General features: G+C 54.7%; 7 protein-coding genes across 7 annotated transcripts; 5 read left to right on the top strand and 2 right to left on the bottom strand.

Annotated features, from left to right (window-relative positions):
* Positions 1-2,041: 2,041 nt before the first annotated feature.
* F5Z01DRAFT_684162 (P-loop containing nucleoside triphosphate hydrolase protein) lies at positions 2,042-3,804 on the bottom strand (the record flags this gene model as incomplete). Its single annotated transcript, XM_046265910.1, has 5 exons — positions 2,042-2,397; positions 2,446-2,497; positions 2,519-3,363; positions 3,416-3,609; positions 3,653-3,804. 5 exons carry the CDS (start codon positions 3,802-3,804, stop codon positions 2,042-2,044), a joined length of 1,599 nt encoding a protein of 532 aa, XP_046114020.1.
* A 754-nt stretch (positions 3,805-4,558) lies between these two features.
* On the bottom strand, positions 4,559-6,129 carry F5Z01DRAFT_427334 (Rix1 complex component). The gene is made up of 3 exons (XM_046259657.1): positions 5,898-6,129; positions 5,776-5,848; positions 4,559-5,724 (listed from the first exon to the last, which is right to left on the bottom strand). Exons 1-3 carry the CDS (start codon positions 5,943-5,945, stop codon positions 4,808-4,810), a joined length of 1,038 nt encoding a protein of 345 aa, XP_046114019.1. The 5' UTR covers positions 5,946-6,129; the 3' UTR covers positions 4,559-4,807.
* A 159-nt stretch (positions 6,130-6,288) lies between these two features.
* F5Z01DRAFT_678127 (uncharacterized protein) lies at positions 6,289-6,805 on the top strand (the record flags this gene model as incomplete). Its single annotated transcript, XM_046265424.1, has 3 exons — positions 6,289-6,306; positions 6,363-6,650; positions 6,701-6,805. 3 exons carry the CDS (start codon positions 6,289-6,291, stop codon positions 6,803-6,805), a joined length of 411 nt encoding a protein of 136 aa, XP_046114018.1.
* Positions 6,806-8,197: 1,392 nt separating this feature from the next.
* On the top strand, positions 8,198-11,233 carry F5Z01DRAFT_427349 (uncharacterized protein). Its single transcript, XM_046259658.1, has 2 exons — positions 8,198-10,602; positions 10,663-11,233. Exons 1-2 carry the CDS (start codon positions 8,373-8,375, stop codon positions 11,097-11,099), a joined length of 2,667 nt encoding a protein of 888 aa, XP_046114017.1. The 5' UTR covers positions 8,198-8,372; the 3' UTR covers positions 11,100-11,233.
* Positions 11,234-11,398: 165 nt separating this feature from the next.
* On the top strand, positions 11,399-12,477 carry F5Z01DRAFT_667330 (uncharacterized protein). Its single transcript, XM_046264276.1, has 4 exons — positions 11,399-11,547; positions 11,646-11,754; positions 11,868-11,965; positions 12,026-12,477. The coding sequence occupies exons 1-4, from the start codon at positions 11,511-11,513 to the stop codon at positions 12,082-12,084; spliced, it is 303 nt and encodes a 100-aa protein (XP_046114016.1). The 5' UTR covers positions 11,399-11,510; the 3' UTR covers positions 12,085-12,477.
* Positions 12,478-12,875: 398 nt separating this feature from the next.
* On the top strand, positions 12,876-13,099 carry F5Z01DRAFT_678124 (uncharacterized protein; the record flags this gene model as incomplete). Its single annotated transcript, XM_046265423.1, has 2 exons — positions 12,876-13,024; positions 13,081-13,099. 2 exons carry the CDS (start codon positions 12,876-12,878, stop codon positions 13,097-13,099), a joined length of 168 nt encoding a protein of 55 aa, XP_046114015.1.
* Positions 13,100-15,451: 2,352 nt separating this feature from the next.
* Positions 15,452-17,812, top strand: F5Z01DRAFT_427289 (fungal trichothecene efflux pump). Its single transcript, XM_046259656.1, has 4 exons — positions 15,452-15,858; positions 15,921-15,979; positions 16,036-16,706; positions 16,763-17,812. Exons 1-4 carry the CDS (start codon positions 15,628-15,630, stop codon positions 17,626-17,628), a joined length of 1,827 nt encoding a protein of 608 aa, XP_046114014.1. The 5' UTR covers positions 15,452-15,627; the 3' UTR covers positions 17,629-17,812.
* The last annotated feature ends 255 nt before the right edge of the window (positions 17,813-18,067 follow it).

The following is an 18,067-nucleotide window of genomic DNA, read 5'->3' as shown; positions in this document are numbered from 1 at the left end:
CCCTTTACTCTGCACCATCTCATCTGTATGTCCGCACAGATGAATGAGCAAAGTTGAAGTCTTGCAACACGCACAAAAAACACTGACAAGCGCTGACATGGCGTTCGGTATGCTGACACTTCCCGTCCTGCCTCGACTATCGAGTCGGACTCCTAATTATAAAGCAGCGTCTGCCGTCATGCGGGCCCGCTAGTCTAGTCTAGCTCGTGCTGACAATTCTTAGAAGCCGAGCGCACTGTTTTTTTAATGCCGGTCAAGCAGGCACTAGGTCCCTTAACTCCAGCCTCACCACGACGCATTGATGAGGCATAGCATAGCATTGCGTCGCGCGCGCACGCGCGTTTCATTCCACATTAAGCTTATAGAAATGGAGCAATTCGCAATCGTCGCCAGCGAGCCTCCTACACTTGCAATTCAATCCTCCAGTGCTACTCCGGCTCCAAAAGTGCTGGCAAGAGCCCGTCGTTCGGGCCTCGCGTTTCGCGGTGTCTCCATCGTGGGCATTCGGGGCCCCGAAGGGTCCGACGCACTTGTGGACGTGGTAAGAGGCCCGCGACTGCGTGAAATCCGTATGGATAAATTGCATTTGCATCCACCGTCGGCGTGCATTAATCAAATCTTCACGTCTAATGCTGACAACGAGCCTGTCTGAAATTTCAGTTAAGCTCACTTGCTTTCCCGTCCCAACCACGCGCGCTGGCTGGACTACCTAGTACCTAGGAATGCCACATGCCTTCACCAGCAATGCTCCCCACAACTTCACGAGCCATTGGAGAGTTCTGCAGTCGTCTGCAATGTAACGATATTGCTGATCAACGCTGCGTGTTTACACAAAATACCTTGCAGAAACGGTGGGGCTTGTCGCACACTCCAGTTCCAACTTCCTTGACCTTCCTGCACCGCACCGTATCCCGGTAATTGTCGCGCCTGGCCTCCGTCCTCCCCTTTTTGGCCGTCCAGCATCCAGAGCGGGAGGAGAGTGCGATTGAATGACCGTGCCACGCCATGTTGACGAATTGCGAAACCGCCCGGCGTTCACTGCCACAATCAGCCCTACATGGCGTCGCAAGTCAAACGTCAGCATAATCAAAACATCAACAAAGCTCGAGAGTTGACCCCTTTCTTGCCAAATCCGAGCATGACTTTCCGGAGTTGTCAAATCCGCCGTGATGATACGTGTGCAGATCCCCTAATCCTACAGACTACCTACAGTGTGCGTCCTACCGCCGATCGCAGATCAGCATAAATGACAAGCAATGTTTGAAGATTATCCAATGCTTTGTGTCTGAGATTCTCACGTTTGAAGCATGGACCCCGTCACTGAAGCTCCAGTCAACTGCAACACACAGCCTACGCAATCCTCAAAGCCTAGTCTCGTGTGGAAAGCTGCCTCCCGCCAAACTCCGCACGCGACCATCATGTTCCGAGATCATCGCGATCCCAACGCGCCAAGCGCACACCGCACCAATGATGCTTGACGATATCCCTGTCTAGGCTTGTCTCAGGGGAAATAAGCTTCGCGGGTAAATCTACGTCGGCTCTACAGGGTGGCCTACCCTACGGGCTGAAGTTGGTCCCTTTTTTTCACCACCACCTACGTATATGTAACTCGCAAGCGAGCATGCCTACTCCGTAGTCGAGCACGGCTTGATGATGTACTGGAACTGAGCTCTTTACACCGTGGCAATATGCCCAGTGGTCTTTGCAGATTCTAGGCTTCAAGTCCGAGCTATGTGGATATCATCTTTGACCGGGTCAGCTCGTCTCAACTTGTGGTCAAAAACGGGCGCACAGAGTACACGAGGATCGTTTCATGCTATGGAATGACTATATTCCTTGGTCGCAGCAGTCTGACAGGTGATCACTTGGCAACGTTGTTCACTCTGCAAGAGTGCCAAAGTGACAGGCCATGACCCGTGAGGTCCGATGAGCCTGAACTCACTGGCACGACAACACAGTTCACATGACACACCCAAGCAAGCATTGCACACAGATCCATTGACACCTCAAAGTATATCTATCGGGGTAGATGGCTAATCGATCACCAAGCCGCCGTAGCCTGAGGCTGCTGCTCGACAGGGGCAGAGGAAGTTGTACCCCAGACATCACCTCCTGCATCGTTGATGTTGGTATCGCCTCCCCACGCGCCACCTCCAGCACCTCCAGCACCACCATCTGCTTCATCGCCGGCCTGCGCTTCGGTCTCGTCAAAGTCAGATTCGGTCTCAAACTTGACAGTTTCCTTCGTCATGCCGGCGGGAAGGTAGTCTTGGAGGAAATCGGGAATCTCCTGGCCAGCTTCAAGAAGCGTGCGAGCCAGCACGTCAGCCATGGGCTCATCCCTATCACCGAAGAAAGATGTCGCCAATCCGTTGCGGCCAATGCGACCTGTGCGACCTGGTGTCAATTAGCTTCTGCTCCATGTATGCCATCCCAAACACTTACCAATCCGATGCGTGTACTCTTCAATGCCGCCATAGTCCATGCTAGGCAACTCCTAGTTGATAACATGTTGGACGTTGTGGACATCGATGCCACGAGCAGCCACACCTGTGGCTACGAGAATTGGAGCGTTTCCGGAGCGGAAGCGACGCATCGCAAACTCACGGTCGAGCTGCGACCGCTGGCTCGTGATAGAAACCACGGGATACCCCCTGTGGAAGAGGTAGTCCTCGACGTGGTCGACAGAGAAATGCGAGTTGCAGAAGATGATCGTTCGCACGCCAGTGATGGCGTCGAGAAGCGCCACCAAGTTGTCGTGCTTCTCTTCCTTGGGAACCTCAATGATGCGCTGGCGGATGTTGGCCGTCGTGCTGCCCGCGCGACCAACTCGGAACCTGACGTGGTCTTCGGCCAGGTATTCTTTGGCCAGGTCTCGGGCCGCCTTGGGGAACGTCGCAGAGAACATAACGTAGCGCATGGCACCAAGCTGTTGCTGTGCGTTCAAAATCGGGCTGAGCTCATCGTGCCAGTCGTCATGAAGCATCTCATCAGCTTCATCAATCACCACGTACTTGAGGCGGTGGAGGCTCAGAGTGCGATCAGCACGTACCACGAAGTCCTTGAGACGTCCAGGGGTACCGATGAGGACATCACAGCCGCGGCTGAGAAGCTCCCGCTGGGCGTTCATGTGACCACCGCCGTAGACGACCGCTGGGCGGAGCATGGAACGGTAACAGAACTTGCGGGCTTCGTTGAAGATCTGGATGGCAAGCTCTCGTGTTGGCACAATGATGAGAACCAGAGGTTCAGCAGTGACGGCCATTTGTGAACCCGGATCTGGCCGGACACCTGCCCATTTCTTTGCCTTGCCCATGAGTTTGCTCAAGATGGGAATCATGTAGGCTGCGGTCTTGCCCGAACCTGGAGAAACGTCAGTCTGGTATTCAGAGAGGAGATGTCGAGATACACATACCGGTCTGTGCAATGCCAATCACGTCGTTGTTCAAGACAATGGCAGGGATCGCGTACTGCTGGATGGGTGTCGGATCCTTGTAACCCGCCATCGCGATGTTTTCAAGCATCGCGGGATGCAAACCAGCATCGGCAAACTTGGCGACTGGCTTGATTTGGGTAGGACCCTCTTGGATCACAGCAACCTCCGAAACCCTGCATGCGTTAGTTGGTCCTGAGAAAAGCTCAAGAGACTCACTTCGTATAGTCAATGCCATCAAGACCACGGTTTTCCTCAGGTCCGAAGAGATCATGTTCCAGGCTTTGGTCGCGGGGACCGACGTCACCGTACTCTTCGCACCACTTGTATACACATGCTTCAGCCGCAGATACATGAGCTGAGCCGTCCATAGGAACGTCAGGCACGGTCCAACCAGCGGCGGCGGGAGCGTCAGTGGTGGGCAGCGCAGACAGCCCGTGGGGGTTATCTTCATGATCGACGTTGGTAGACATTGTAAGTGAAGTGGCTTTGTTCAGAGAAGGAGTAGAAAGGTCGAATGCTAACGAAGTGGTTCAAGAGAAGGTCAGGAAGATGATGATAAGGAAAGAAGAGTTTGGCGGAGGGGGGGAGCTTATATACGTGAGAAGAAGGGCATACGCACACGCGCCTGCCTCAAAGAAAACAACAAGGGGCATGTTTCTACCTTACTAGTAGCCAGCGCAGCGCAGCATCAGTGAACGAGGCTCTCGTCTGATGTTCACTGGATGTGAGCGCGTTCACAGAAGATCACGGAAGCTAGAGTGGGGCAGAACTCAGGAGACTCCTCCAATAGAGGAAAGAGAATGCAGCGACTGATGCTTAGATCATCCTGGTTGGACACTCCCCAAGGACAGACTAACACCCCTTCTGTCTCTCAAAGAATAAGAACCACTCGAGATCATAAAGCCACTGTTCAGATTTGCAGAGATCTGAGGTGTTGTCAAGTGTCTATTCATATTTATTAGCAATTGCAAGTAATGGTGATGTCTCAGGGGTATTGGCAGACTCAGCACCACAAAACAAAGCGCTGCCCAGGAGACTTGAGCAAAGGAACGAATGTGCTGGCATGCAGGCCTGGAAGCCTTCTTTGTCAACGCAGCCAAGACAAGCGGTGATATGCAACTGCCCGGACGCGCATCAAGGCAGATAGGTGAAGTGTCGTGTAGTCGGCCGATTAGGCACTATCTGCATTACTGTAGCCGACATGGCGCAGAACAGGCAATTGATGGACAATCCCAAGCACTGCCATGGCAAGACTTTCGGTATTCTGACTGTTTGGGCAACATGCAAGCCCTTACGTTCCAGAGTCTAGTCGAGCACAGCATTGCCACGAGAACCCGTTCACATCTACAACACAGCTTGAACCAAAGGTTGTCACCATAAGTCTAGCAGATCCTCTGTATCCATGGCACCCAGAGGTTCATAGTCCCCCATACCCATGTCGCTTCTCAGGAGCTGATCCAAGCCCGCCGCAGCTCTGCCAGACGTGCCGCCCTCCTTTTTGGCCGCCTCGACCCCTTTCACAACATGTGTTAGAAATCTTCGATGGAACACCCTTTGCCTTGACTCTCGGTCCGCATACATCTCGCCATCCTCATCCCTCCGCATGCCCGTCAGATTGAGATATGCAAAGGCATTCGGGTCGCGAGGTAATCGGTAGAGATGATCCCAGTCGCCTTCGTCCTCTGCCACAGCCTCTTCTGGAACAAAACCTGCCGCGAGAAACTTGGCGAGAATCTCAATAGCGCGCGACTGGTTGAGCGAAGCTTTGCCTCCTCGCACGGCGGCTCCCCGTCCGCCAGACGACCAGCCGTCCTTGCCTGCAGCCGCAGACCAACCGAGCATGGCACAAAAGGTGTTCAGCGTCTTGATCCAGCCCCCCGGGCATGAAACCAAATCAACATCGGCAGCATCGAGGAGCCACTCCATAAAGTTCAGGGCATCGTTGCTGATGTCGGCAGAGAGATGCGTCAAGCCGGCCCTGATGAACATGGTCGCCTGCTCCACAGCATACCGCACTTGCTCGCCCGGTAATTGCTCGAAAAGTTTCAGTAACTGCTTCCTCACCGGAGTAGAGCTGTCTGTGATCAAGGGGAGGAGTTTGGCGAGGAGGGTGTGCGTGCCGACAGGGTTGACCGGCGGTTGCTGGCTCAGTTGACCAGTCAGATGCGCCAGTCCTTCTTGTCGTTGTTTGTCCGATTTTGACGATGACGCCACGGACAGACTGTGCTTGAACTGTTGGATCACATCGGGTGCAGTTGTGGAGAGGGACTGCTGTCCCATGACAATCGCTACCAACGGTCAGTTTGAGATGAGACTACAAGGTGAACGTGAAGGCTCACATTTGGCCTTGAAACTGGTATCGGTGACATTGGAGGCTTTGGGTTTTGCTTTGCCGACCTTGTACTTGGGTTTCTGCATTGAACGGTCAGGTTAATTCTCTTGAGATGGACGGTAAACTCACCTGAAAGTCCGCCTTCTTCTCCTTCTTCCTCTTAGCACTTTTCCCCATGTTGGCGGTTCAGCAAGTCTGTCAATATTCTTAGAAAGTAGTGAGATATCGTATGACAAGAAAAAATGTCTGATAGAGTTTAAATAGCACAGCCAGCATATACTGGGCTAGAATGATTTTGCTTGATGTATGTGAAGGTCCGTGTGCCGTCGCTGTCGGCCTAAATTTTAGCGGTGTAATGTGGCAGAATCGTTCTCGACGTGGGGGATGGGACGGTGATCCCCATTGAAGCGTGACGCGACTCGAGAATGGGAACCACTGCCTCCACACCAGCCGCACCTACAGTCCGTACTGCAAACCCTCTACTGTCGAATCTACGATCTACGACCCTTGCATATTCATGATGGCCGACCCTTCGTTGGTGAGCGAACAATCGAACCCTTCGTCGCAACACCGTTGGCTCACCTAGAGACAAAGCCGAATGGCAGAGCCGCGTTGGATGAAATGCTGGGCCGCCTGTCGAGGAAGCCCGGCTTCAAGGCCAGCATTGTGCTCGATCGAACGACAGGCTCTATGATAAAGACGACCGGCGATCTGTCTGCCTTGCGAACGTCCAAGTCGCGAGACGAAGCGACGGCCGCATCCTTTTCCAACGAGGCACCCGCGGCCGAAGAGAGCGAGTCCAAGGGCATCGAGGATTTCGCGGCCATGGTATGGAACTATGTCAATAGCTCCGGGCAACTTGTACAAGAAATGGACACAGACGTGAGTATTGAAGACTATGACAATGAGCACCTTGTTGAGATGGTGGCCAGGACGAGCTGAAGCTCCTACGATTGCGGACGAAAAAGCAGGAAATCATGATTGTCCCGTACCCGAAATACATTCACACGGTCATCCACGACACGCCACCCGCCTGATGGAGTTTTGCTCCTTCTTTCTTCCCGCGCGTGGAAGTTCACCAGCCGCCAAGGAGACCTACAGCCTCGTTTCGAGCACCGACTTCTGGATGTGCATCAATACAGCACGGGCCCAGCCACTCAATTTCACTCAGTCAAGGGATAGACCGACCTCACTGGTTGCCCGGTGTTGGAAGAGCTGGCACTCAGACATGGTCGCACGACGCGACAAACCAGCGACAGTGGTGTCAGCGTCGGCGTACACGAGGCGGTTTGATCAAGCGAGCAACATGACCTAGATGCACTGTTTGTTTTCCAAGATACCCTGAATGAAGATACCATAAAGACACCATGGGCGGCGAAGGAAGCAGCAGCGTCATGGCAGAATTGCGGTTGTGGCCCCCTGCTTGGTTTCGAAACCCTGCGATAATGAGCAATCAAGATCCATTTTCTGGCGATTGCGTCAAGGTGCGTAGATCTCGCAGCAAACCGCAAGCCACCTTGTGCCTTGTTCCACGCGGAAATTGTGGATTGCGCATAGATGATTAAACCAACGCGAACCATCTATATGTACAAACGTTCCTCCTGGCAAATCGAGCAGTGGGCTTGTCTCGATGCTCTGTCTGTAGACTGTTGTCTCGTTGAGCCGCTTGGCCTTCTGTCGCCAGCAAGCCAAAGCACGAGAATCTCCACCGAAAACAGCGCTTCCGAATTGGCGAATCGATACGTACGGAAACTGCTGCTGCGGCCCGTGACACCCGGAGCCTTGGCGACGTATCGGTTCCTCTAAGCCTCGGGTCGCGTTTTGGAGATGGCCTCACTCTGGAGGCGGCGCTCTAGATCAGCTCGGATGTCAACCTCGAGCCATCGCTCCCAAGATCCAGGAAACGGCCAAATCGAAAACCAAGAGGATAGCAAACCACGACGAAAGTCTATCCAACAACTTTGGGAGGGGCTTATCCACCACCAACGGAAGCGGGGAAGCTCGAGCTCTCCAACTCCAGAGGCGGTTGTCAGTGCCATTCCAGGGACCTCCAATGCCGTAATTGAAACTGTGAGACACCATTTTCCTTGTTCAACTTACCTACCCAACATCTCTTTCGACTCGTCTTTCAAGTTAAGGAGACTGGCCCCGGCCCCCCCAAACCTACAAAGGCTAGGTCATCCGCTTGACACTGAGGAGGATACTCATTGCATGGACCCTGTTTCCTACACGATCAGCTCGGCCCAGTTGTGAGTGTGTGGGTCACGAGGGCATCACTGGCTCTCGGCTCTCAACAACGAACCACTTCTTTCATCCAAGGGTCCTCGAATACTGCGCATTGAGTCTTGGACTTTACTTCACCTTGGCTCCTGAAACGCCCTTTGATCACAATCGCGCTCCTACTTCCTGGCTCTAACGTGTGCGTCTCAGACTCCAACATCTACAGCGCCACCCCCGCCATCGTCATACCGTGACTCGCCAGACAAGCCACTGCCCACGCTTCCTCCCTCAGACGAGGTCATCGACACGCCAAGCTCCAGCCAAGTCGACGATACCACGTCCAATGCCTTGCCCAACGGGGCAGTGATCAGACCTGACGGCACCATGGCAACGACGCTCGACGAGAATGACATTGAGAAGCTCTTCTCCGGCGCTCCTCAATTCTATTGTCGCGCAGAGAGCCACTTCCCAGGCGCGCCTCATCCGAGTGTAGCGTTTCCTTTTGACGAGGAGGTAGAGATCAGAGACCTGTCTGACCATGTTCAAATCGAAGACAAGGCATGGAGCGGGGTGACGGCGTGGCCGCACCTGACAAGGGACCTTAACCATGATGCAGCAGCCAGGAAATCGGCCGAGAGCCGCACCAAGGCTCATTTCCATGTGCGATGTCGCGAGAGACCCAACATGCTGAGCATGCAGGGGCTAGAGAAGGGCACAATGGGCTTCCAGGCCGCGCTTGAACTGCCGGTGGGCGACTCACTGGAAGAAGAGCAGTTCGGCTTTGAGAGCGTCGGCACCAAGGCCAAGGCTATCATCGACGCCCGCGCGCGGATGCTGGCTCACTCCGGCTGGCTAAGGCGGCTCCCAGAACCGGAGATTATGCATCGACTGGAGAGAAACGGGGAGATTTATCGGAACAACGACATGCGGAAAAGACCGTCCGTCGAAACGTACAACGACCTCTTTCATAGCTTCATGAGACCATGCGCGACACCTCTAGACAAGCAAGACCATTACAGTCTGATCAACCAGATCAACGCCCTCGTCAAGTGCCTGGCTACTGCTAATGTCTGGATTGACCTCTCGAGGGTCGAGTGGCGCATACGCCTGGGTCAGGTGCTTTGGGGCCAGTCTGGGGGCGATGAGCTGGACGATGCTACCGAGATTCAAGATGCCGCTAGCGCGAGTGAGAGAGCGGAAGAAAAATACTGGCTTCTCATGCAGGTTCTTGTGTCGACCGAACTGCTGATCCGTCTGGACGCCATCACGGAGGGCGAGGCCAATGGTGTCGAGTACTTTCGGCCTGTGGACGGGCTGTACTTTGAAAGACAGGCAAACCAATCTGTCAAGTGGTCTATCCTCCTGGCCCGCAGTTGGCTGGACAACATTGAGCTAGTGAAAGAAGAGGCCGGTCCCGGCGAACAAGCCGATCCCGTTAAGCAAAATGGAGGCTGGCTGGCATCGCTAGTCAGCAAAATGTCCCTGAAGCATTCCGACGAATCTCTGAAACCTGGATATCACTACACGATCAAGGGCCGAAACGGCCATCGGCAGGTCGACGGTCTCACCCACTTCGCTCGGAAGATACACTGGCCCGGCATCGACGCCTACGAATCTCGGATATCGGTGAACGCTGAGAACACGGGCGACCTGACACCGACTACACTAAGTACACCAGGGACATTGCACAGCGTCGCTACCACGGGGTCATCATACTTTGGCGCATGGGACGTTACAAGCCACCACGGGCAACATCATCACGCACAAAAGGTGCAAGCGCAGCGACGAAAGATGGCCGCCGCGTTACATGCGTCTGGGTGGTTGTCCAAGTCGTACATCTTCGCCCTCATGCTGCCTGGCGAAGCGCTCTCGCACTTTCTCATGTCAACACTGTTGGAGAACGACCAGGAGGCTATGGGCACTCTGGGATCGTTCGCCAATCTGTGTGGAGGCTTCGTGTACCGGGGCAAGAGTTTCTGGAGCACGTCGTGCATCGTGGGGCGTGTGCTTGCTGCAGGCGTGGGGGCAGCCGAGTGCATGGGGTGGATATCGACCGACATCTTGCCCGACAGCACATCGGATGGTTGGCTCAACATTGAAGCCGAGGACGTGCCAGATGACCTTCAGCGCCTGGGCAAGAAAGCGAGGATCTGGGGCAAGAAACGCATCGAGCGAGACTCGTACATTCTCGGAGACGGAGACGAGAGCAATCTCGAGCCGGGCGACTTCACGATGCCGCACGAGAACAACTACGAACAACGACCAGCGGCTGCTGCCATTGAGTTGCGGTCGTTCAAGTTGCTCCGCTCGGTGGAGGCGGTCCATCCGTCGCCTCTCAGCGAGTTCACCGGCACCCCGTTGACAGAGTCCACTGCGGCGCCTGACTTGCCCTCCTACCCTGCCAAGCTCATATTCTCCGTCACGATCGGCGGGGCGCGAAGCGAGGACTTTACGTTCCCGCTGACGTACGATATTAGCTTTGTGACGGCGCATCCGTGCTCGCCTTCGCGCAAGGTGCGGTTCGTAAAGTCGCCGTCCAGTCCGACGATTCAGCAAATCGACGTGTCGGGCAAGAACATGCTCGGCAGCACCTCAAGATCGGTCTACAGGGCTGGTAGGTCTACCCTAATAACAACAGATCGCTTTGTGTTGTGACAAGCTAACAACAGCCTAGGTCATCCCTTGCACAAATCTTACCACTACTCCGTGGTGCACATATCTGAGCTCATCAAGAAACGGGGGCACCCGCTCATCGATTTATTGGGCCCTTCGCCGCACAAGAACCCCAAAGCAAACGACAATCGTGTCCTGGTGATCGATTGCATCACGAATTACGCCGAGCCACCACCGCCCTCGCCTGTCCTCACGCGCGTGGAGTCTGGAGGCTCGGCTTCCTTGCCTTCGTTCGAACGGAGGGGCAGCTTGCCGGACAAGATGCATCTCGAATGTCGCCGGCGACAGTTTGGGTCCGACATGGAGATTCTCGTGAGAGCCTTGTGCTCGCAGATGGGCTGGAACGCGCTCATCAGCCGGCGGAAGAGGGGTTGTCTGGCGTGCGCGATCCGCGAGGCGTGCGCATTGGGCTGGAGAGTGATTGTCAGAGTCGAGTGAGGCAAACGGTTCGGCCTTGTATACAAGAACGAGGATGACGAAGATGGTTGATGACTGGCGTTCTGGGACAGAAAAATCTCAACTTGAAAGGATCGGTTGGTTCCAAATGGAAGGGTCACAAGATCTCTGCCGTAGGGGTCACATTGTGATATTATAGCATTTAAATCGAGTATATAACTCAGACTAGCACGTGTTAAGACTGTGTTGTGGAAGAGTTGACGATGAGGTGAGCGAGCGACGAAGTCGGGCACATGCTGCCAAGATCCAATGTCCCTAAGCAGGCTAGCGCCAATTGGACCCCATCTCCAGTCCCCAGACTTCGAGTCGCCATCCATCTTCGCGCCATTATCGCCCACGCCTCTACAGGTCTACTCCCCCTACCCATTCCATCCCCTCACAGCAACCGACACAATGGCGCCAACAAAGGATCTCCGTCGCGAAGACCTCAGTACGTTACCCCCCGAAGATGCCACCCAGCTCGGCACCAGCCGCGCCAGCGGGAGCGCGACGGGGTACAAGGACAGATTGCTAACGCGCGTGCGATAGTCATTCCCTACCAGGAACCCAAGGCCAGCGGAGAAGCCGATGTGTCCTCCTCAATGGCCTCGACGCTGCCCATGGCGGCCATGTTTATGCGCAACAAGGTGATTGGATGGTACGTCGTCTCGCCTGACCCCGACGCAGCCCCTCGATCGATACACACATACCACGAAGCGAACACACGAGGGTTGTCACTATAAAAAGAACACACACTGACGAGGAAATCAGGGTTGCTGTCGTCGTGGCGATCCAGAACTGGCTCGGCGAGAGCTCGTCGCAGAAGAAGAATGCGGCCATGCCGGGTTATTTGTCTGTCCTCATGTCGCGTACGTATCTTTTCTGATGCTGGTAGCCGAGACGAGTGCTAACAAGTTGGTGGGACACAGTCGGTGCGCTTTTGACATCGTATATGCATCTCGTCATTCCTCAGCCTGGGCAGAAATAGCGAACGGTTCCGAGTGGGAAAATATGGGTTGGGTTTTCTGTATTGTACGGCGGCGAGATACCTCTGATGAATCGACAAGGCTGTCCGAATCGCTTTTATCTTCCGATTGGGCGTCTACGGTGTAAGGCTGCGGCGTGGCAGTGGGGGAGTATGAGATGATGTTCGAATAGCATGCCCATATCGAATCATCACGCGTGCTGGGTGCCGTTTGGTGGTGGTCTTTGAGCTGAGGCACCGCCGCTGCAAGCTTGAAAACAATCCATCTAATTGTCCTTTGTATGTAAGCGCTTGGATTGGCCAGTTGTCACCCTCCGACAGTCCGCTGACGATGGGGATGACCTCGACAATGCGACATGCAGCAATGCTGCCTTCGCATAATAATGTGTCCGTTGATTGACTTGTGCGATTCTCTTCAACTGGAAAAAGTCCAGCTAATTAGTGACCTCGAAGATTTCTGACCTTGGGGTCTGTGTTGGGTCGCGGCATTGTCTGGGATTGTGGTTGAATGTCAGAGGCCTGGTCCGTCTGAAACCCACGATGAGACGCCAGCTGCAGCAACCTTGGCGACTCCTGACCGGACCCTCAACTACTGCCTCATGATTGCTATTATTCAATCTTCTCTCTCCAAAATGCCTCTTCCAACATTTCTCGTCTCTCAATTCGATCTGCATGCTGTACCTGGACTGACTTCCAGCAAAGCACTGTTGACTTTCACCCAGTCATCCATAAGCCGAACCGCATCATAACTTTATCAACACATCAACACATCACTGGCCAGCCTCATCTGCATCATGAAGCTCGTCTCTCTTTCGCTCGTGGCAATTGGTTTCGCGCAGACGGCGCTGGGCGGCCTCGTCATCACCCCGATCGAAAGCGACCAAGTTGTCGAGAAGACCTCAGGAGACTGCTTCTTTGGTGTCGTGACGCCTCAAGGATGCGGGTGAGCATTAACTCTAGCAGTACCTTCGAGGTAACCCGATGCTAACTCAAAGACAGACCCTTGAGACCTTTTTGAGATCAGAGAGATGACTTATAGGACGATGGGATGGGTAGCTAGGAGCCCAGGAGGAACCTGTCTATCTCCCACAAGATCGCTTCGCACTGCATCACTTGGCTTGATCACGACCTGATCCGCCAATGAACTGTGTTGTTACACTCAATGACCTGGTCTGTTTATGTCTGTTTCGGCTATAAGAGAATCGCCCCCGTCGGGCGTCGAGGCAGTGCCTCTCGTCTTCGGTAGTCATGGGGGCCAGTCGGAGGAGGCCAACATCCGAGAGCTCCCACTCATCAGTGCAGTGGTGAGATAACTAGTACGCCGTGAGGTGCCGGGATTTCACGCCTCGGGTTCAGTAAGATTCATGCTGTCTGACCACAGCAACCAGTTGGAACAGCGAAGGTGCCGAGGCCGAGGAGCCAAGCGTCAGACACTGATACGAGCTCAAAGACTTTTGATTTTGCAAGCATCGAGCCAAAGTGATTCGTCATTTGCCTTTCTTCCTTTCATTTGGTTAGAAAGTAGAGTCCCTCTGCCGAATCGTCCGTGTGCGTTGATGGGAAAAGCCATGTAAAGAGACCCTGACCACATACCCATGGCCATCTGCTGCTTTCCGGGCGACAGGATGAGAATGAATTCAGGTCTACGGAGTATGATAAGCTCTTGATCCTTTTGTCCGAGGCTTTCGATAAAGACATTACACATTTTGGCCCCGGGGTTCGCATCGTTCGACTGTCCGTATACAACCAGGAAAAGCCTATCCGACAAAGATTATCTCGGCGCATTCGCCCAACCCGGTGTGCAAATGCATATCTCAAGAGGTTATGCGGGGGTCTTGAAAGTTCCCTGTCACCCCATGGGCAAGTAATAACAGTCATCCGTTGGGACCGAATCGGCAAGGGGGCGACACTCAACCTGTCAATGACGGACTCCATGGGGCTGGAAAGTGGCTGCTTGACGTGTGCCCACCAAGATCACATCTGCATGTCCTAGGATTCTGTGTTCTTGACAGGGCCTGGAACTTCCACATGGCATTTGAGGCTATATTGCGTAGCAGCGGCAGGCCACGAGGTCATGTCCCGATGGCGGGAGCTATCTGGCATCGGGTTGTGCTTGCATGTTCACTGCTGGTGCACAGGTTCGTGATACGTGTCATCAACTGTAAGAGGTGCATTATGAACTTTTTGTACTGCCGAGTATTGACTCTAGAAACTGCCATGCGTTGACGCATTCTATTTGAATAATTCTAGTCATCAGGGCGTGTGTCCAGCCTCACCATAAGACTCGCTTATTATACCTTGTTGCTATTTCAAGCCACGGGCAGGAGAGGAAATGTAAACGAGCCGCTACTGTTCCCAAATTGATCAAACGTAATTTCCCAAAGGCGCCTGTGAATTAAGACGTGGACTATAACAGTCAAAGTGGTGTTTTATCCTCGACGCCATTTCGATACAGGGTAGCCAGTACTACACCGCATCTGGCCCGGATGACATTTTCCACGCCTCCAGGCTCAGGGCATCCGAGATACCTTCTCACCCAGTTTGATTGGACAACAACGCTAAGATTCCCAGCGAGTCCGCCTGATGACCCACGCAAATCCTCCTACGTATTCTCCACCGCCGGGGCAGGACCGGATGCTTCCCCACGGGGTTGCATCGCAGCTACGTACGTACGTAGGTACTCCAGCCTCCGAGGGCCGCCCCAGCTGTCACGACTCACGGCCAAGGGCCAAGGGCCAAGGCGTCCCCGACTCCGCCGGCAGGGCACGCGACTTCACGACTCGCTCGGTCGGGGTAGTCTGTCATGGGAGAAGAGATCCAGCATCGACTCCTGAGTCAGGTTGGCTGCGAGGGCAGCCCAAGGGCCTGGACCCCCCAGACTAGCGAGAACGCCACGTACATTCTTGGGCGTGGGTTGACATGGAAGCTGACCTTCAGGGTTGCGCGTTGCGTTGGCGCTAAACGCATCTGTGCATTGGGACCCCGTTTCAGCAGCTGGGATCAATCATCAAGTGCTGTGCTTGTTGGCCGTGCGCGCGCGCGCGCGTGCAGCTCGTTGCAGAAAGGAGATCCTCTGGCCCTGCATTTAAGAGACGTTTGTGGCTTGTCCGAGCTATTTGATCTTGGCCCACCACCCTCTTCACCCAGCGCCTCTCCAGTTGCTGAAGAATCCAGACCTTGCCCAGCGCCCTAGAAGTGCTCAGCTCGAGTACCGGTCTCTCGTTTCCCCGCAGATCACGGCAAGGGCCCCCAAAGGCGACCCAGGAGATATTCATCCTTGCCGAAATTGTCGGAGTACGGACACTTGACTGATGCCACCTGCATACATATAAGCGTTCCCACCCCCAAGCATTGAACATAGAGCAGACCCATCATCGGCTCTCTCCCAGGGCTCACTCATCTTTCTGTACGACTAGTCTCTTTGTATCGACAGGTGTCTCTGAACACAGTTCACATTCCATTGGCGCCTCAAGAACCCGAATCGCAAAACAACGGATAGCCTTGAACCACGACACACACAGCACCCTGACCCAATCGATCCTCCCAATGTCTACACCTCCTCGCTCAGAGACAGAGGCAAAGGAGCCGGCGGCGAGGCACGTGGAGTCGCACAGCATGAACGATGTCACCCAGGTCCTGGAGAATGATGGCACGACGGCCAAGGTCATCCACGCTGATGGCACCATCGACTACATCGACGCTCATGCGTTGGGCGGCGAGGCCGACGTGATGCCAAAGGGCTACTTTCGCAGTCCTCAGTTCATCGGCACGGTGATGGTGAGTACCAGCAGGCCTATTGCTTCATGTTCACTTGGATACGATGCTGACGAGATCCGCAGGCGCAATGCCTCGCCAGTATCTGCGCGTACCTGGGCTGGGTACTTCCGGCCAACACACTGTGAGTTCATGGCATCCGGTCGATCAAAGGCAAGCGATGCTAACAATCAACCCCAGAAACCTCATCAACCTCGATCTTGGACCATCCGCCAGCATCACCTGGGCCGCCACCATCTGGACCATGGGGTCCTCCATCGGCTTCCTCCTTGTCGGTCGCCTGTCCGATCTCTACGGCCGAAAGTGGATGGTCCTGGGCACCAGCGCCCTCAGTCTCGTCGGCTGCATCCTCGGCGGTACCGCGCGCAACGTCGCCATGCTCATCGTCGGCATGGGCTGCAACGGTCTCGGTGCGGCGGGCCAGCTGTCCTTTGGCATCGTCCTCGGCGAGCTCGTGCCCAACAAGCAGCGAGGCCCCATTGTCACGCTCGTCTTCATGTCCTCGCTGCCCTTTGCCGTCTTTGGCCCGGTCATCGCGCGGACCCTGATCCAGGACACCCAGGAAGGCTGGCGATGGAGCTTCTACATTGGCATCATCCTCAACTTTGGCGCCCTGATGCTCTACCAGTTCCTCTACCACCCGCCCACCTTCAAGCAGCTCCACGTGGGCAAGACGCACTGGGACCAGACCAAGGAGCTCGACTTTATCGGCATCTTCCTGTTCATCGCTGGCTGCGTCCTGTTCCTCGTTGGTCTCTCGTGGGGTGGCTCGACATACCCCTGGACCAGTGCCGAGACTCTGTGCCCCCTGATCATCGGCATCGCGACTTTTGCAGGCTTCTTCGTCTATGGTACGTCCCGTTCCTGTCTTGCGCTGTGACAGTGCAGCCTGCTGACATTCAAACAGAGTCTTACTTCTGCCGCGTTCAACCTCTCATGCCCCCGCGCATGTTCCGCAACGTTGGCTTCGTCGCCATCATTGCCATCGCCACCATTGCCTCCATGGTCTACTACTCCATGACGGTGCTCTGGCCCACCATCATCGGCAGCGTCTTTGGCCGCTCGTCAATGGACATTGGCTGGGACTCGTCCGTCGTCGGTGGCGGTGTCCTCCTCGGCCAGGTCTTTGCCGGTCTCGCCATCTCTTACGTGCCCAAGGTCAAGTTCCAGTGCATCATTGCCGCCTGCTTCATCCTCACCTTCTTCACCGCCTTGACGACACTGTCACCCGACCACTGGTCCATGGCCATCGCCTTTGGCGTCATGGGCTGCACGGCCGTGGGCTATCTGGAGAACATCTCCTACCCCGGTGTCACACTCCTCTGGGAGCCGCAGGACATTGGTCTCGCCACCGGTGTTCTCGGATCGATCCGTGGCCTCGGCGGTGCCGTCGCCCAAGCGCTGTACAGCTCCATCTACAGCAACAAGTTGACCGACTACATGCAGCAGTACGTCGTGCCGGCCGCCACAGACGCTGGCCTGCCAACCGACTCGATCCCGGCCTTGTTCGCGGGCATCACCGCGGGGGATTTCTCAGCTGTGCCCGGCATCAACTCGGACATCATCGCCTCTGTCAGCCAGGCGTTGATCAAGGCGAACACGGACGCCTTTAGGATGGTGTTCTACGCGACGATTCCATTCTCTGTTATTGTTTTGGTGGCAGCATGCCTTGTGCCCAATGTTGAGAAGTACCTGACACAGAACGTCGCCAAGAGGTTACAGGACAACCAGTTCAAGGCGGATCTCAAGGAAAAGCGCCCCGAGGTTGCATAAATGATGTGAAGGATATATCCACGACATGAAAGGGAGGGAGGGAGGTCTATCAAACAGATCTACTCGCTATCGCTCAATCAGTAGTTATTAGTTGTGAGGCAAAACTTACATAACCTTACCGTTTACTACCTCTATCGTTTTGTCATCCATGTGCTGCCTCCCACGTCAGGGAATAATAAGCCCATCACATTTCCTGGCAGTCTAAGTTTTCTAGTGTCATATGGGGTCTTCGGAACTTTCTCTCATTGATTCCTTGTCCCGCTCCACGTTCCATGTATGACGCTCACAAACGAGAGGTTTTCCCACGTTAGCACCGTCTTGCCACGACAGCATTGAGCATCGCATTTGTGTTTACCGAGATGTGCTGTCGCTTGTGGACAAAGGTGAATCTTTGATGCTTGTAGTCAGGTCCAAGACCGTGTATCCTTTTTACCCGAGT

The sequence above is a fragment of the Emericellopsis atlantica genome, assembly GCF_019669845.1.
Source record: "Emericellopsis atlantica unplaced genomic scaffold F5Z01scaffold_42, whole genome shotgun sequence".
Lineage (NCBI taxonomy): Eukaryota > Fungi > Ascomycota > Sordariomycetes > Hypocreales > Bionectriaceae > Emericellopsis > Emericellopsis atlantica.
This window is presented reverse-complemented; position numbering and strand designations above follow the sequence as displayed.

Coding starts and splice junctions, on each gene's coding strand:
- F5Z01DRAFT_667330 (XM_046264276.1), top strand. CDS start 11,511: ATGGCGCCAACAAAGGATCTCCGTCGCGAAGACCTCA. Junction 11,548..11,645: donor TCTCCGTCGCGAAGACCTCA/GTACGTTACCCC, acceptor CGCGTGCGATAG/TCATTCCCTACCAGGAACCC. Junction 11,966..12,025: donor TTTGTCTGTCCTCATGTCGC/GTACGTATCTTT, acceptor GGTGGGACACAG/TCGGTGCGCTTTTGACATCG.
- F5Z01DRAFT_427289 (XM_046259656.1), top strand. CDS start 15,628: ATGTCTACACCTCCTCGCTCAGAGACAGAGGCAAAGGAGCCGGCGGCG. Junction 15,980..16,035: donor GTACTTCCGGCCAACACACT/GTGAGTTCATGG, acceptor AATCAACCCCAG/AAACCTCATCAACCTCGATC. Junction 16,707..16,762: donor TGCAGGCTTCTTCGTCTATG/GTACGTCCCGTT, acceptor ACATTCAAACAG/AGTCTTACTTCTGCCGCGTT.
- F5Z01DRAFT_427334 (XM_046259657.1), bottom strand. CDS start 5,945: ATGGGGAAAAGTGCTAAGAGGAAGAAGGAGAAGAAGGCGGACTTTCAG. Junction 5,849..5,897: donor AGAAGAAGGCGGACTTTCAG/GTGAGTTTACCG, acceptor CGTTCAATGCAG/AAACCCAAGTACAAGGTCGG. Junction 5,725..5,775: donor TACCAGTTTCAAGGCCAAAT/GTGAGCCTTCAC, acceptor GACCGTTGGTAG/CGATTGTCATGGGACAGCAG.
- F5Z01DRAFT_427349 (XM_046259658.1), top strand. CDS start 8,373: ATGGCAACGACGCTCGACGAGAATGACATTGAGAAGCTCTTCTCCGGC. Junction 10,603..10,662: donor AAGATCGGTCTACAGGGCTG/GTAGGTCTACCC, acceptor ACAACAGCCTAG/GTCATCCCTTGCACAAATCT.